The 18,660-nt window shown below is 42.6% G+C and overlaps 1 protein-coding gene across 10 annotated transcripts in view; it reads right to left on the bottom strand.

The window, feature by feature from the left end:
• ATG7 (autophagy related 7) overlaps window positions 1-18,660 on the bottom strand; it is a 376,249-nt gene that overhangs the window by 174,137 nt on the left and 183,452 nt on the right. For all 10 annotated transcript variants that reach the window (XR_007135006.1, XR_007135007.1, XR_007135009.1 and 7 more), the window contains one exon: window positions 14,543-14,618. Coding sequence is in view for 4 of the 10 variants with exons in the window: in XM_047780900.1 (XP_047636856.1) it covers window positions 14,543-14,618 (76 nt within the window). In the remaining 6 variants the exon portion in view is untranslated. The remainder of the gene's footprint in view (window positions 1-14,542; window positions 14,619-18,660) is intronic.

The following is an 18,660-nucleotide window of genomic DNA, read 5'->3' as shown; positions in this document are numbered from 1 at the left end:
AAAGCAGGAGACAGCAAACTAGCAGAAAAGAATAATGGCAGGTTGCGATCCTGAGGAGATATGGAAGTTGTAGGTCTGAAAAAATTCTCACGGTGAGTCTCCTCATACCTCAACAGGTTTTACACTAAGTTTACCTACAAAAATTTTATCATATGTAGCATATTCTCCGTTTACTGACATGGGCCTACATGTTAAGGCCTCCATATATGCTTCATGAAAAGATTTCTTAATTCTCTTTCCTCTCATAAAGCTGATATCAAGCTTTCTTTATGCTGTGCAAAGGAATAGTGGTAACTTTCTCTGTGAAACTGTTTCATGATTGGAGGTGGGGAGGCAAAGCCAAAGGGAAGGGAGACAGTAGACCCAGTGAGGAGCAGTAAAGAAAAGAGAAAAAGGAGAGGGAGGAAGGAAAGAGAAAATATAAACAAAAACACAGGTGGTGAGCAACAGAAGAGAAAGGAGCCGAAGTGAATGGACTAGGCAAGCAGGGGCCCAAACACCATTGTTCAGCATCCTTGACAGCTCCTTACCAGGAAACTGACTCATTTTCCCAGAAAATGAAGTTGAATAACATCTGTGTGTGAGGCCTTTCAAATTCACCAAGTTGATATCAGGAGACTCAGGATTCAACCAAACTAATTCCAGTGTTAGGTAACTGAAAAGAGGAATGCCTCTTCTCACACTGATTGCAATATACTCCTAACAGGCATCTCTGCAGGTGAGCTGTCTCCCTTCCACTGAATTCAACACCCTGTTCTTGATGAATTCTCCTAATACACAGTGCTGCAATGTGTCACTTTTTATCAGCTTCCTAGAGCTGACCAAATACAGCAGAGGATCCCTTATGTTGGCATTCAAGACCCTCCCTAATCTGGGCTCATCTTGCCTTTTCAACTGTGTCTTGGATTGAATCTCTTCATGGGCTTCAAACAACTACAAAACTGAACTACAGATTACCCTCCAAAGTCATTCCCACACTGCTGACCTTGTCTCAGGCTGCCATGATTCAGAACTCTTCCTTTTGGAACAAGCTAAATATTCACATCTTCCTTAAAAAGACACTCAAGCTCAAACACACCTCTTTCATAAATACTCACTGTACCCAAATACCTTGTGTAATATTTATTTCTTTAAAAAATTAAAATTAAAAATAAAATTAAAAGACTTACTGAGATAAAATTCACATACCATAAGAACCATCTTTTTAGAATATGCAATTCAGTGGCTTTTAGTATATTCTTGGGTAACCACGAATCAAAATGAAACATGACATTCACAAAAACCAAAAAGAAAAGTACACAAGCATAAAATAAGTGGAAATCATACAACCAAAAAAAGAAAGGAACAAAGGAGAAACATAGAATCAACTGGAAAACAAGGTTTAAAATGATAATAAATACATATTTATCAATAATTACCTTAATGTCAATGGACTGAATGCTCCAATCAAAAGACACAGAGTGGAAGATTAGATAAAAAAACAAAAACCTGGAGTTTCTGGCCGTGGCTCAGTGGTTGAACGAATCCGACTAGGAACCATGAGGTTGCAGGTTCGATCCCTGGCCTTGCTCAGTGGGTTAAGGATCCAGCGTTGCCGTGAGCTGTGGTGTAGGCTGCACACGTGGCTCGGATCCCGAGTTGCTGTGGCTCTGGCATAGGCCAGTGGCTATAGTTCCAATTAGACCCCTAACCTGGGAACCTCCATATGCCGCACTCAGGAGAGGCCCTCAAAAGGCAAAAAGACAAAAAAACAAAACAAAACAAAACAAAAAAAAACCCTACAATCTGCTGTCTACAAGAGACTCATCTTAGGGCAAAGGACACATATAGAAGGAAAGTGAGGGGATGGGAAAAAATATTTCATGCCAATGGACAAGACAGGAAAGCAGGAGTTGCAATACTCGTATTAGACAAAATAGACTTTAAAATGAAGGCTATAAAGAAAGACAATGAAGGACATTATTTAATGGTAAAAGGATACAGTCAAGAAGAGGATATTAAAATTGTCAAAATATATGCCCCTAAAACAGGAGCACCCAGTACATACAACCAATACTAACAGACATAAAAGGAGAAATTGATGGGAATACAATCATAGTAGGAGAGTTTAACACCCTATTCACATCAATAGACAGATCCTGTAGAGAGAAATTCAATAAGGCAACAGAGATCCTAAATGACACAATGGAAAGGTTAGACTTAATTGACATTTTCAGGACATTACATCCAAAAAAATCGGAATACACATTCTTCTCAAGGACACATGGAACATTCTCAAGGATCTATCACATATTGGGGCACAAAACTAATCGCAACAAATTTAATACTATAGAAATTATTTCAAGTATCTTCTCTGACCACAATGGCATGAAACTAGAAATCAACCACAGGAAAAGAAATGATAAAAACTAATAACTACACGGAGACTAAACAACATGCTACTAAAAAAACCAATGGGTCAATGAGGAAATCAAGAAGGAATTAAAATACCTTGAGACAAATGATAATGAAAACACAACCATTCAAAATCTATGGGATACCACAAAAGCAGCGCTTAGAAAGAAATTCATGGAGTTCCCGTCGTGGCGCAGTGGTTAACGAATCTGACTAGGAACCATGAGGTTGCAGGTTTGATCCCTGGCCTTGCTCAGTGGGTTAAGGATCCGGCGTTGCCGTGAGCTGTGACGTAGGTCGCACACAAACAGGGCTTGGATCCCCCGTTGCTGTGGCTCTGGCGCAGGCAGGCAGCTGTAGCTCCAATTCAACCCCTAGCCTAGAAATCTCCATATGCCGCAGGAGTGGCCCTAGAAAAGGCAAAAAAAAAAAAAAAAAAAAAGAAAGAAAGAAATTCATAGCGATACAGGCCTTCCTCAGAAAAGAAGAAAACTCTCAAATCGACAACTGAACCTATCACCTAAATTAATTAGAAAAAGAACAAACAAAACCTAAAGTCAGCAGAAGGAAGGAAATCATAAAGATCAGAGAGGAAATCAATAAAATAGAGATTCAAAAAACAATAGAAAAAAAATCAATAAAACCAAGAGCTCGTTCTTTGAAAAGGTAAACAAAATTGACAAATCTCTGGCCAGACTCACCAAGAAGAGGAAAGAAAAAACCCAAATAAACAAAATAAGAAATGAAAAAGGAGAAAGCACAATGGATACTGCAGAAATACAAAAAACCGTAAGAGAATACTATGAACAATTGTATACCAACAAATTTGACAACCTAGGAGAAATGGAAAACAAAAACTTTCTAGAAACTTACGGCTTGCCAAAACCGAACCAAGAAGAATTAGATCCACTGAATAGATCAATCACTAGAAATGAAATTGAATATGTAATAAAAACACTCCCCATAAACAAAGTCCAGGACCAGATGGCTTCACAGGTGAATTCTACCAAACATACAAAGAGGATCTTAGATCCATCCTCCTAAACTTTTCCAAAGCTTGAAGAAGGAGGAACACTCCCAAAGACATCCTATGACGCCACCATCACCCTAATACAAAAACCAGACAAAAATATCACCAAAAAAGAAAACTATAGGCCAATATCTTTGACGAACATAGATGCAAAAATTCTCAACAAAATTTTAGCCAACCAAATCCAACAATATATAGGATCATACACCACGACCAAGTGGGATTCACCTCAGGTTCACAAAGATGGTTCAACATACACAAATCAATCAACATCATATACCACATTAACAAAAAAAATCAACATCAAAAACCACATGATCATCTCAATAGATGCAGAAAAAGCATCTGACAAAGTCCAACATCCGTTCATGATCAAAACTCTTACCAAAGTGGGTATAGAGGGAACATACTTTAACATAATAAAAGCCATCTATGACAAACTCACAGCAAATATAATACTCGGTGGAGAAAAGCTGAAAGCCTTCCCATTAGTATATTCCTAGAATGTTGTAACCATCACTAATATCTAATTTCAGAACATTTTAATCACCCCCAAAAGAAACTCAGAACCCATAAGCAATTAGTCCCCATTCTCCACTTTTCACAGACCCTGGAAACCACCCAGTTTCCTATTTCTATTGATTTGCCTAATTTGCATATTTCCTAGAAATGAAATCATACATGACTGGCTTCTTCACTCAGCATATTGTGTATGTACTTCACTCCATTACTGCTAAATCCTAGATCCTTAACCCACTATGCCAGAGCAAGAACTCCACCATATTTTGTTTTTCCATTCATAAGTTGATGGACATTTGGGTATATACATAGAGTAGAATTAACAAGTCACATGGTAACTATGTTTAATATTTTGAGGACCAAAGTGACTACAAAATACCACACTCCTGCCAGCAATGCATGAGGGTTTCAATTTCTCTACCTTCTTGTCAACACTTACTTCATTTTGAGTACAGCCACCCTAACGAATGTGAAGTGGAATCTCACCGTGGTTTTGATTTGCATTTATCTAATGACTGATAGCATGGAGCATTTTTTCATGTGCTTCTTGACCATTTGTTTATCTTTCTTTGGAGAAATATCTATTTAAATTCTTTGCCAAATTTTATTTTACTTTATTATTTATTTATTTTGCTTTTTAGGGCTGCACCCACAGCATATGGAAGTTCCCAGGCTAGGGGTCAAATCAGAGATACAGCTGCTGGCCTACGCCACAGCCACAGCTACTCGGGATCCAAGCCTTTTCTGTGACCTACACCACAGCTCATGGCAACATCAGATCCTCAGCCCACTTAATGAGTCCAGGGATCAAACCCACATCCTTATGGATACTAGTTGGGCTCTAGTATCCGCTGAGCCACAATGGGAACCTCCTTTGCCAAATTTTAAATTGGGTTATTTTTCCTTTCATTGTTGAATCATTGTTTATATATTCTGACAAGTTTCTTATCCAAAATATAATTTTACAAATATTTTCTCCCATTCTGTGGCTTGTCTCTTCAATTTCTTGATGGCATCCTTTGAAGCATAGAACATTTTTATTTCTTGATGCCCTATTTATTTTTCCTTTGGTTGCTTGACCTTTTGGTATCATATACAACAATTTCTCACCAAAGATCATTAAGACTTAGTATGTTTTCTTCTCATTTAATAGATTTAGCTCTTACATTTAGGTCTATGATCTAGTTGGAAGTGATTTTTGTATATGATGTGAGGTAAGGGTTCATTTTTTTGCAAGTGAAAATCTGGTTGTACCACTACTTAGTTGAAAAGACTCTTCCTCCCTCATTGAACTGTCAAGAAATGACCATGAATGTAAGGGTTCATTTTTGGACCCTCATTGTCTATTTTCATGACAGTACTACACTGTCCTAATGAACGTAGCTCTGTATGTTTTGAAACTGGGAAGTATGAGTCTTCCAACTTTGTTTTTTTTCCAAGGTTATTTTATATTCTGGGTCTTTTACCTTACCATATGAATTTTAGAATCAGCCTGCATAATAAATTATGTTAAAAATTCTCTCTTTCTTTTAAAGAGTTGAACTATTTGCATTGTCCACAGCATAGTGCTTTGCTCAGAAGAGATACTAATTATGAAATGAATGAATGAGAAAAACACAAACATCCCTGAAGTATACAGAGAAAACACATTCCAAATAAACCAAAAGAAAAATTCCCTCTTACCACCATTTACATTTTCCAGGCAATTTGAAGCCCTTCTCCATCAACAACACTTTAAATATCCAGTATTACACATGCACTGAGCTCTCACAATATGCTCTGTATTTAGAAATGCATAAAACTTAAAGAGCAGAAATTGCTACTTAAAATTTTAGCACCCTTCTTAGACATGCATAAAAATCTCAGAGCAGCCTAAAACCCAGGCACTGATGCAAAATCCTAATAAAAATATTCTACCTATTTAGAGAGGCCAGGCACCAATTCACAATCAAAGAAATTATAAGGTTTTCTGCCCTACTCTGCCCTACTTGGGTGAAGAAAAATTCACCAATACCTTCTTACTTAGAAGTGTGCAAAGTATATGAAGCCATATGCTCATTCAGTGTTTTGCAAAACTTGCCTGGTCAGAAGACTCTCCTGGAACTTGATTAAAAAAATCTGAGCTAAGGCCTGAGCATCTGTAGGTTTAACAGAGCCCAGGTGATTCTCATACGGTGGGCATTTGAAACAAGATGCTTTGTTACCAATCTCATTTACACCTTTCTGTGGTTTGCTCTATATACTCAATATCACCTGTTGGATGTCAGAAAATGGTTGGAAGCAGTTAGCAAGCATCTCATTCTTCACACGTTTTCTAAACATAGCACCACCACAACCAGCTAATTTAGCCACATCTAAATGACAAGGCATTGCAAAGTGCTTTCTTTATCCATCCGGGAACTAAGGCCTCTTTACGCTGCTCAGTGTATAATCTTCTAACTTTGGGGACTGCACACGGCTTACTCTAAACTCTTATCTGATACTATATTTGCTGTCAATCTTTCCTTAGAGGAGGGTAAGTATTAAACAGCCATTTTTAAAAAGTTTAATTCTACCTATAATAAAAATAAACGTATGGCAAAAACAAATGAGCAAACAAAAAAACCCACCACAGTCTCATAGCATATTTACTCTCATTTTCCTATTTTTAAAAAATAGAATATTTAAATATTTAACTTTCTTTTAAACAGCCTCTTCTGAATACTACTGGCTTCTCAATCCCCCTCCTCCCCCAGAGGCAGAAAAACTGCCAATTATACATACATACATACACACACACAAATACACATACACAAACACTACTTAGCTTTTTGGCTAGTAAGAGGGATTCTTTAGAGGGGCCAAACTTTGCCTGCCTCCCTGCATACTTTGTTTTCTAAATTTAAAATGATCAAGTTTTTTCCCTCCTAATACTGAAAAGAATAAAGAAGATATTAAAATGGCCCAAGTGAAAATCTGATCAGTGGTTGCCTGGGGCTGAGGATGGGGATATTACCTAGAAAAAGCACAAAGTCAACTTTGGTGGTGAATGGAAATGTTCTAAATCTTGTTTGTGGTGGTGGTGATTATACACAAGTACGTACACGTGTCAAAACTCACTGAAATGCACATTTAAATGGGTGCATTTGACTGTACCTAAGTTATCCCTCAAAAGAGGTGACTAAAAAAAGGTTTATGATCCTATTAACATTTTCAAAACAGTATGGAAAGGTACAAAATGAAAAGCATAAAGTCGATATTGCCCCCAATCCCTCTGCCTCAAAATAAAATAAAATAAAAATCTCCAGCATCATTTTCCTGTGTAGCCTTTTAGGGGGGAAAAAAAAGTTTTATGTATAAACCAGCTCTACAATACGTGTATTTGCTAACTCCTGAATATTAAAAAAAAACCCACCTGGGAACGGCAGAAGCTAGAAGGACAATTACCTGTGTTCCCTGGCTCCCTTCCTTCTCATCACGCCCAGGCCCCAAAAAGCAGCTTAAGTTGAAGTCCCTGTCGTCAAACACCAGCGATGCACTGGGTTCTATTGCATTTGGTTAACGAGGCTTGGAAGACAGGACAGGCTCCACTAACTGAGAGGAGTGCAAATATGACAGAGATGATGCAGGAAGCATCAGCGCAGGGCCTATTTGTGCTCCTCTGGCCTCCCTCCAGGCCTTCCCAGCAGCACAACGGGTGGGCCCCGCTGATTTTGGTAGGCACACCTGTGAGGGTCAAATTAGTACCCAAAGGTTCACAGCCTGTTGTTTGGCTTGGGGGAGGTAAGCGCACGCGTGCGTGCGTGCTTTCGTGCGTGTGTGTGTGTGTGTGTGTGTGTGTACACGCACATGTGCTAGAGACAGGAAGTCAAGGGTCCTTTCGGAAAAAGAACTAGTGTTGGTGGGAGCACAAAACTCAAAAGCATGTTCAAAGAGCAGGATTTGGTCGATGTTGACCTGACGAGCTATATACTTTGTCCCAAAGGATGCCATTAAGAAACCGTTTTTATAGACTGAAGCTATCCTTCTCAAATGCCTCATGCCCCTGGGGTGTCATTCAATGGATCTGGAACAGGGCTGGGAAAAGTGGATTCTGGAACAGCTCCCCAGGTCATTCTGATACACCAGATGCAGGAACCCCTGGATTATGTTGTCTTCCACTCAAAGGTTAACTGACCCCAATTCTGTACACAGATCCACTAACACTTCCCCTCAGTCTATTCTCCACGTAGCAGCCAAGCCTGGTCCTGTCACATCTCTACTTTCAATGGCTTCCTGCTGCTCCTGGGGTGAAGGTCCAGATCTTCAAGATGGCCTAAGAGACCCTGCCTGCCTCCCCTCCTCTTCCACCATGCTCTCCCAGTTTTCCTGTTACAGGAAAGTCAGTCACCTTTCAGATTCTCAAACCCACCAAGCGCTCTTATTGCTCATCTTCTCCACCTCTCCTGTGCCTCCTCTGAAGTGCTAGCTCCCTTTCCTTCTCGATTCCACATAAAGGACTTCTCCCTCCTAACCCTGGATGCTGTGTGGGAGGCATGTCCTGCAAAATGTGGAAAAGGTGGCCAAGGGGACTGAGCAGAGGACCAACACTCATTATGGGCCATCCCAGCTCTTGAGTGTTGTCACATACTCATCTGATCCTGGCCTCACTACCATCCTGTGACTGTTCCCCATAGTCTAGATAAAGAAATTGAGGCTCAGGGATGTGGCACAGCTCTTCCAAGATTCCACAGCTACCAAGTGGCAAAGCCAGGATCTGAGTTCTGTCCTTTCCCTCCAACGTTTAGGGGGAAAAGCAAGAAGGTAAAAAGAAAGGAAGGCAAGGAGGGAGGGAGGAAGGAAGAGCAGACCAGAGGAATTAAAAAAAAAACTCCCCCCCAAACCTAATGTCAAGATGGTTACTTTTGGGGCCTGAGTGGATTAAATTATCTTCCATTATGTCCAGCTGGCTACAAAATAAATAGATGAGGGATCACTTCCATTTTGGGCCACCCCTGGTGGTACTCACAGCTAAGCAGAGTAAAAGCAGCTGTGGCCCAAGCCCACCTCATCTGGATGGGGAGCCAAGACCCAATGCCCAGCAACAAAAAGCCATTCTTAGAAGTTGCAGCCCAACAGCAACCTGCTGCTTTAACCTCACACCGTTTTCTAGAGCTTAGAGTACGCAAAAACAAAAGCCAACTCCAAACTCTGTATCACTCTTGGATGCTGAAGAGTCTGAATCAAATTCAATGCCAAAATAGAGTTTAGCAAGAGACCACAGAGGTCTGTTTCAGACAACAGTTCTGGCAGCCACCATGGACCCACCTCTTGTTATCACATGAGGGTCACCAAGGGGCAGAAGAAGCAAGTTGGAGATGAGCCAGCATCATCCTTAGAAAAACACTGCACGATGGAACTAATCTTTCCAGCACTGCCCTACACACTCACTGCTTCCAAAGTTCTATGAGATTCCTTGTAACTTTCTTTTTAGAAGGGTAGATAAGTTCCACTTTAATTAAAAGTGAGAGAGAAAGATAAAAACATTTACAGGTATCCCTATGTGCCCAGAACTGTGAAGTTTTATTCTGTACATGAATTCTGGTTGTTTAGTATATTATTATGCCCATTTTAGTCATTTAAAATATGAAGTTCAGAAAGGATCAGCAGCCTGCCCAGGGTCACACAGTGATGAGCGGCAAGAACGGTCTCAAATCCTTTTGTCAAAGGAGCTAATGAACAAGTGGATGAAAGTGAAAGTCAGAGACAAAAATTGGGATTCTAGTCAGATCTGTACGGTCACAAAGCTGCCGGTTCCCTCCCCGTGAGACCTCCAGAACAGGAGAGCCTCATCAGGTGAGCCAAACTCGTGGGGCACAAGTACCATCCTTCAACTGATAAAATTACGCCCAAATCCTCTTGGGACAAGAGATGCTACCTGAGATGCTACAGAACTCCGGATGGTGTGTGATTTACCCACTTCTTGTGCACGGAGGGAGGGGAACGCCCCTCTCTTTTAGGGCCTCGCACATGAGACCAGACAATGCCAGGCCTTGCACCCAGATTCCTCCTGGATTCAGAAGCCTCCCCACTGGAACCAGAGCCCACCACATCTGAGTGCCTGGGGGACATCCGCCTCCTTAGATGACTCCAAAGCAAGTGGAACCAGACACCTGGTGACAGATGCCAGTCACTTAACCTCTCTGAACCAAATGGTGCTTGGCACAGAGTCAGTGTTTGGCATCACCTGCTGAAGGGATGGCTGGAGGGAGGGTGAACAGGTCACAAACCACAATGGCAAAACAGTGAGACAGCAGACATTGGAACTATCTGTTTTTCCTGACATTTCTGGGGCCATCAATTTGAGGGTGATGGAATAGGAGGGAGAAAGAGGGTCGGTCCTTTTCTAGGGCTCTACCTCAGGAAATTGGCTCTTTTGGCTTGTCTTCTTAACCTCCTTCCTCAACAGTCAGTCCACCCACATCCCTAGAGGCACAAGAGATAAGCCTCTGGGCCCAATGGAAACCTTATTAAAGGCGAATGGCCTGAGGACTCGGGGGCAGAGCCTCTGCAGACAGGCCAAATAAAGAGCAGGCCAAGGCGTGGCAAGAGACCAAAGCTGCTGTTCCACGTGGAGAGTTCCTGGGCTGCTCCCTCCCCAGGTCCTGCCCCAGTTTGGGCTTTGTTCTATTCTTCCAAAAGTAACACAAATGAAGAACACAGGAGCCCGACAGAAGCAGGAGTTGGCAAGTCCAAACCACTAGGAGGAACATGCGCATCCAAATCTTCATTCACTAGGACTTGAGGACCAAGAGTACATTCACCCAAAGACAGAAAAGGTGAACTACCTGGGGGAGATAAAAGCAGGACCACTAACCTCAAGACCATGCTGTTTGGACAGCTACTAAATGGACATGATTTGCATTCTCTGATGATCAGCAGCTCCACTGCCTGCTAATTTGTGCCCCATTCAGGGTCTCTCATCAGCCTGCACACCAACCTCCTGGAGATACCAGGAGTGGCCTCTACAAAAAGCCAGAAAAGGGGTCTGGCTGGCCTCACAGAACTCAGCACCATCCCAGGAGCCAGGAAAAGACCACTTACTTTCTTCCTTTTCTTTCTTCTTTCTGTCTGTCTGACTGTCAATAAAAGATCCCACTTGTTAGCAGCAGAGAAAAAAATAGCATGCTAAGATTTACAATGAAAAAGTATTCTCTACTTTTCTCTCAAGGTGTTCAGAGTGAGGAGAAGCTTGCCTCTGTGTGGAAAGGAGGTGATGATAAGTGGAACCATGAGGGGGGCAGCGGGGAGGCTCAATAACATTTCATTTTGATCCGTGTGCCAGGCAGGTGAATGGTGTTCATTTTGTGATAATCCAAGATATATACTTAATGATTTAAGTGTGATTTTCTGTGTTTTATATACAGATAAAAATGGCAAATTAAAGATATTCCCGGAGTTCCCATCGTGGCGCAGTGGTTAACGAATCTGACTAGGAACCATGAGGTTGCGGGTTCGATCCCTGCCCTTGCTCAGTGGGTTAACGATCCGGCGTTGCCGTGAGCTGTGGTGTAGGTTGCAGACGTGGCTCGGTTGGGATCCAGCATTGCTGTGGCTCTGGCGTAGGCTGGTGGCTACAGCTCCGATTCAACCCCTAGCCTGGGAACCTCCATATGCCGCAAGAGCGGCCCAAGAAAATGGCAAAAAGACAAAAAAAAAAAAAGATATTCCCTTTATAGAGAGAAAATGGCTTATACACATCACTGCCCACTTGCAGAATCGCATTCACATACACTGGGCCAAAGACTTTTAAAAAAAGAACAAACCTAGAGGCCTATTTTCTCACCTTCAAATGGTTTTTTCCCACAGTTTTCAAATTCGGTAACAGATTTTTTTTTCAGGCTGAGTATCACTGAATTTCAGGGCTTCATCAAGCCTGTTTCTGCATGTGGCCAATCTCTGGATGGGCCAAATTCTGCCTATGGCCCCAAAGGAAGAAGAGCAACTAAGTCATCCTCAGGCCTCAGGCCTGATGCAGAGGAGAGCACAGGCTGAGGTCCTCTTCCCACATTACACAAGGAGTTGCTGGTGGGGGTGGCATGTGACTCCCCGGCCAAGGACAAGCACTATTCTACCACGGCTCATTCTACAGGAGCCAAGTAATAAGCACTGTCCTTCGGGCAGGTGAGAAAAAAAAAAAAAAAAGCCCAGGGAGCGTCACAGGCCCCTCTCTGTATACAAAGCACACAAAGAGGTTTACCAAGTTCCACTGCAGCAGGAAGTCATTTGTCAGGAGAGCCAGGAAGAGGAGGGGGGGAGGTGCTGAGTCTGCATTGCAACACAGCCCAGTGTTTTTGTGGAAACGATGTCCTGCTAATCAAAACACAGTCGCATAAATGGACTCACTCCACTTCAGAAAGGAGAAAAATAAAAGAAATGTAAAGCCTATAAAAAGGTACCACACAACCCTGATTAATTTTAAAGTTCTTTCTCTGCTGTCATTTTTACAAAGTAGCTAAAAATAAAGGCTTGAAACTTGAAATAATGTAAGCAAGTAATCACACACACACTGGGCTTTTTCCATATATGGCTGCATTATTCTTCAGCCTTTGAAAAGGCCAAATGAAGAGATGGCCAACAACCAAAATAATCCTTCAGACATTTAACAACGAGGAGAAAGAACCAGAAGAGCGGGTGAATGACAAACAGTTGCAAGGCTCAATGGGGGTAAATAACACTGACAGGGATTAGTTGCCATAGTACTTTAAAAACATGGGCACATGCATTTTGACACTGAACCCTTTCTATAAAGGGACTGATTTGCTCTCTGGCCTCAGCACTGAGAAAACTACAACTGCAGTAATTTAACATAAAAGACTTAAAGAAGGAAACCAGTGCAGGGGCATGACTGAAAATTTAATTAAGGCCCTTCTCCGTATGAAATCTGTAAAGGAGAGGAGGGCACATCTCAAGGGCAGAAGGAGGGAAGGAGATGAGAGACATGCAAAAAGGGGAAGAGGCAAGGGATTCAAATGAGCACATCAACTGCACAGGTTGGCTCTGGAGGACGGCTCCTGTGATGGAGGTTATGACAGTGTCTGCTGGGTCCTACTTGAAATGTCTCTGCAGAAGAGATTAACACATTCATTTCAAATAAATGACACACTGGAAAAGTCACATTTGTCTTGTGTTTCCTGGTTTACAAAAAGCCTCATCAAAGACAATTCTGGACACAAGGCAAAGCACCTGCTTTTACTGATAGGACGCTGAGGCTGAGGGAGGGTCAGTGACCTAACACAAGTCTATGATGGGCGGCTCAGGAGTAGCAATTCAAAGTCAGCTCTCCTGATATGCAGGCTACACTATTTCCAGTCATAAAACCTCAGGAGAGCACTGGTCAGAGGGCCAGGTTTAGGTGTGGATGTCGGCATATTCACTACCTCTCTCTGTGACCGTGGACAAGCAATCTCCCCTCTTCTGAGTCAGACCCTCAAGTGGAAAATGACAGGCCAGGCAAGGGGAGGCAGAGAGAGACAAATGTGGTCTGTGACTCACCCAGCTCTGCACTCCTATTCGAGTCTGTCCTCACGTGTCCCTGAATTGGACTCTTACTGCTTCCCTCCCGAGACAGCCTCCCTGCTATAGACTCAAACACACAGAGCCCAGAGAAACCACTGCCAAGGAGCAAGACCAGGAACCCCCCAAAAGCATAGCAACAAAAACTGGTGAAGAGAAGCTTCCTGGTGGCTTAGCGGTTAAGAACTCAGCATTGTCACTGCTGTGGTCCAGGTTCAATTCCTGGCCCCAGAACTTCTACATGCTACAAGCACAACCAAAAACAAAACAAAACAAAACAAAAAAACAACCCCAGGAACCCTCCCTACCACCATCACCAAAGGGGAAACAAAACAAAACAAACAAAACCAACAAAACTAGTGAAAAAGCAACACAAATTTAAAATTTTCATTCCACCACTTTTTTTCTCTTTCAGTCTCTATGGGATGGACCTTCCTTATGATGCTTCAGATTCTTTTTCCGAAGATTCCCCTCTTTCTGGTGATGCTGTACACTTCTAATGGTCTTCCCAGGCATGGCCATTAAGGGTTCTGTTTGGCTAAGGAGTCAATGCTTAATAGCAAAAAACAGCAACAAAAGTATCAGCATCATTTACTGACAGCTGTGACATACCTTTCTGCATATCATCTCTAACCCTGGCACTGACCAGCTGAGATCTTTATTCTGGCCTCCATCTTACAGACAAGAAAACTGAGAGAAGTTTGGTGACTTGGCCAAGGAAGGGCATTTAATAACTGCAAGGCTAGGATTTATGCTGCCATCTGGCTGATCCCAAAGTCTGTTCTTTTTTTTCTACTCCATTATGAGGCCCCAGTCAATGTGCCAAATGCACCAAAGACCTTGGGACACGCTGCTTGTTCATGATTTCTTCTTGTCACCATCCTACAGGATGGGATACCCTCCAGCTGGTCCTAAGGAATTCCCACTGAAATTCTAGAGCAGCTGGAGGATAAGGAGGGTGAAGAAGAGTGGGCTGGGAGGACAGCATGGTAGTGATCCCAAATACTCTCCCAGGGCACCACTGGGATTGGGTCCCAAACTGGGATTTCACGTCCAACCACTGACCTGGTGAGGCACGAGCCCGAGGGAGGTCGGAGGCTCATTCATGCGGTCGTCGCTGCTGCTGGCAATGGCGTAGCCCCTGAGAAGAGTAAACAATTAGAGCTGCTCATTTCATGAAAGTTTATGCCTAACTCCTATGAGGATGATCTAGAGGAGGCCCATGTAAGATTTATAAGGATAGGAGTTCCCGTCATGGCGCAGGGGAAACAAATCCGACTAGCAACCATGAGGTTGCGGGTTCGATCCCTGGCCTTGCTCTGTGCGTTAAGGATCTGGTATTGCCGTGAGCTGTGGTGTAGGTCACAGACGCGGCTTGGATCCTGCATTCCTGTGGCTCTGGTGTAGGCTGGCAGCTGTAGCTCCAAATGGACCCCTAGCCTGTGAACCTCCATATGCCGCAGGTGCAGCCCTAAAAAAAAAACACAAAAGACCAAAAAAAATAAAAGGGGGGATTTATAAGGATTACTGAAAAGCCCCTTGCTAGGTACCATAAGCTAGGAAAAAAACCCTAATTTTCCAGGGGTGGGAGGGGGGAAGCAGAAGAATAGTTTTAACAACAACAACAAAAAAAGCCTGTGTTTTAGAGTCAGAAAGACCAGAGCTTGTGACTGCAGGCAAGTTGCTTAATTTCTCTGTGCTTCAGGTCCATATCTATGAAATAGAAATAAGACAGCTGTGAAGAATGAATTAGTAATAAGTTAGAGAAATTGTCAAGTACAACGTCTGGCAAATGATAAACCAAAAAAGTATTAATTTCCCTACTCTGAGACAGCCCTGTAAAACACCAAAGTACATTGTTGAATTGATATTTTGAAATAGAAAACCTTCCAACCTTGACTTCTTGAGGTTATGTAAATGCTATCACAATGGGGCTGGGGGTGGGGGGAGGAAAAGTGAGGAATGTATTGGGCAGAATGAACACAGTCCATCCCAAACAATGGTGAGATGCTTACTTATGTCACGGAAGAGATGCAACACAGGCCCTGATTTTAGCCTGTGACCAAGGCAAATGTAGTAGACAGAGGGATCAGTGTGAAGGAGTCGGGTTGGTTCTGAAACACTTTATCCCAAATGCTTCCTGTCAGGGACCACAATAAACATAGGTGCCAGGTTCAGCCAAGGGGGATGACAAAGATGAGAGAAAGACAAAAGAGCTACTTCTCTTCATTTAACTGTGAAGCATCTACACTAGTGACGTATGCTACCAACATTGTACAGAGGCCAACTTTTCAACTGTGAAGAACTCTGAGTCATAGAGTAAACAGAATAATCATGTTGATTTCTGAGAATTGGAAAAGTAAGACTTTTGAAAATTCAATTCCCTCCTGCCTGTATTACAATGAGCATAGCAGAATGATTAAAAACAGAGCTTGGAGCCAGAGTGGGCTGAACTAACTCCCAACTTTACTACTTTCCAGCTTTGTGAATGACAGCAACTTCCTTATCCTTGCTATGCCTCAATTTCCCCATCAAAGATGGGACTGATAATAGTTCATTCCTAATACATTTGCTATGAGGATTAAATCAGTTACTATTTATAAAGTGCTTAGAATAATGCCTAGCACAATGTAAGCACTATGTAAGTGCTGAAAATCAGATAAATTACAGTGTTTCTGTCACACGGTCAGGTGTACATCTGTTTGACTCCAGTCTGATCTCACTATAAGACATCAGATGAATGATGAATCCATGAAAGAATCTTTATTAATTTTTCTTGTTCTTTTCTTCCTTTCCTTTCTTTTTTTAATTACTATTTTTTCAATTAATTTAATTTTTGTCTCACTTTTATTTATTACGAGATCTATTACTTCTATTGTTCATAAGTCATAAAGTAGGATCTTCTCCTTGCTTGGATAAGATGGGGTGTCTAGACCACATTTGTGCTCATTTTTGTATCTGTAACACAAAACATATTAAACATATAGACCATTGAAAGGCCCAAGGTCAAGTTGAAACAAAACACATCCGCCTACTCCTTTCCTTTGTCGCACATGCAAGCCTACCACTACAAGTACTTAATAAATTTAAAAATATTTTTGTAATTGGTGTGGCAGGAGTTCCCATTGAGCTTCAGTGAGTTAAGAATGTGAAATCATGTCTGTGAGGATATGGGTTTGATCCCTGGCCTTGCTCAGTGGGTTAAGGATCCGGCGTCACCAGAAGCTACGGCACAGGTCCCAGATGTGGCTCAGGTTGCAGATGCAGCTTGGATTCAGTGTTGCTGTGGCTATGGCATAGGCCCCATAGCCTGGGAACTTCCATATGCCGCAGGTGCAGCTGTAAAAGGGGAAAAAAAAAACTGGTGTGGCACTGGTGGACTAGATGGTAATTAAGGACCAACGTTCCCACTGAGAACAAATAGAAAAGCAAGACAGAGTATAAAAACCTTTGTTTGAAAGCATCAGAGAGCTACCAAGGTAGGGGAGAACTGCAGAGCCAAGGTCTGTGAGGAGGAAGGCCCATGGAGGTAAGCCAGGCATTTGCAAGGGAAGTTTCACCCATAAAGTGATCACCCATCTCCAAAAGCAGGGCAGGATCAGAAGCTGAGCAGTGATGCTGACTCATGAGGCTGATGGGAAAATCCGGAGTTTGAGGTCTGCCAACAAGAAGAAAACATGGAAAATCCCCCCAGGATTTCAGATGGGATCATGAAGGGCTAGATGCTCAGATTAAGAGTGAAAAAGAAATAGACAAGCCCTGGAGTTCCCATCATGGCGCAGTGGTTAATGAATCCGACTAGGAACCATGAGGTTGAGGGTTCGATCCCTGGCCTTCCACAGTGGGTTAAGGATCTGGCATTGCCATGAGCTGTGGTGTAGGTTGCAGACGTGGCTCAGATCCCGCGTTGCTGTGGCTCTGGCATAGGCCAGTGGCTACAGCTCCGATTAGACCCCTAGCCTGGGAACCTCCATATGCCGCGGGAGCGGCCCTAGAAAAGGCAAAAAGACAAAAAAAAAAGAAAGAAAAAAGAAAAAGAAATAGACAAGCCCTGATTAAATAAGATATTCTAAGATGGTAGTGTAAGCAAGTGGCCATTAGTGGTCCTGCTCAGCCATTGGTCAGCATTGTAGTGAGCCCTTCCTCCAAGCAGGTGACAGTTTGTAAGTGACCTTTGGCCCCTCTCCCTCCCCTTTCTCAGTATAAAAGGAGCCAGAATTCAAATTTGGACTGAGGCAAGATGTTTTTTTGAGACCCTTGTCTGCCATCTTCTCAGTCTGCTAGATTTCCAATAAAGTCGTTATTCCTTGACCCAAAAACTGGTCTCCAAACTTACTGGCCTGTCGTGAAGTGAGCAGAGGGAACTTAGGTTCAGTATCAATTTTGGTGAGACAAGCCAAAAGCCTTGCTGCTTTGGCCAGCCAGTCCCAGTTGGGGAATATCTAGATAGGCCCTAGCAGCTGCCAGGACCATTTGTCCTGAGGATATGTCCTTCAGAATTATCTGAAGCAGCTCCAGCTGTCCTAGCACTTAGCAGTTGGAGGAAGGAAGTGACATATGGGAGCTGATGGGCTCCATACAGTAGGGTAAGTCGCTCCAGTGTGTACAACCGGGAACCATCTCCCCTCTCAACTCAGGCTTTTCCTTTAAAGGAAAAGCCAATTTGTTTTGCATTTGATTGGGGTACCTTGCTGGAGAGGGGAACTGTTGTTGGACTCTACCTGATTTGATTTGTGAGCCAGTTCATTTGCTTTTGTTTTTCATTCAGCCATGATGGAATCTGTGTCTTTGGTATTGGAATTTGTTTGTGCTTTTTGTGTTTTGCTGTTCTTGAACTTAAAAATGTGGGCAATATTCCACCTGTCCCTAAGGAAAACCCTTAAACAATTGCACAAAATACAGCTGTGGGCATAAGACTAGGGAAAAGATGGTACCCTATTGCAATGGTGTGTGGTCCCAGTATGTATTAGGATCAGGAGAGAAATGGCCTTTGAATGGCTCACTTAATTATTATACAATCTTGCAATTAGAACTGTTTTGTGAATGAGCAGGTAAAAAAGATGAGATTCCATGTATAGAAGCATTTTATGCTATTGCATCAGGAGGAAAAGAAGTTAGAGGGCTGCCACCTTACGGTACAGTGGTCTATAGGGAAAACCTGTTCTGTAAGAGGGAGAGGGAGA

Source organism: Phacochoerus africanus, chromosome 1 (assembly GCF_016906955.1).
Source record: "Phacochoerus africanus isolate WHEZ1 chromosome 1, ROS_Pafr_v1, whole genome shotgun sequence".
Lineage (NCBI taxonomy): Eukaryota > Metazoa > Chordata > Mammalia > Artiodactyla > Suidae > Phacochoerus > Phacochoerus africanus.
This window is presented reverse-complemented; position numbering and strand designations above follow the sequence as displayed.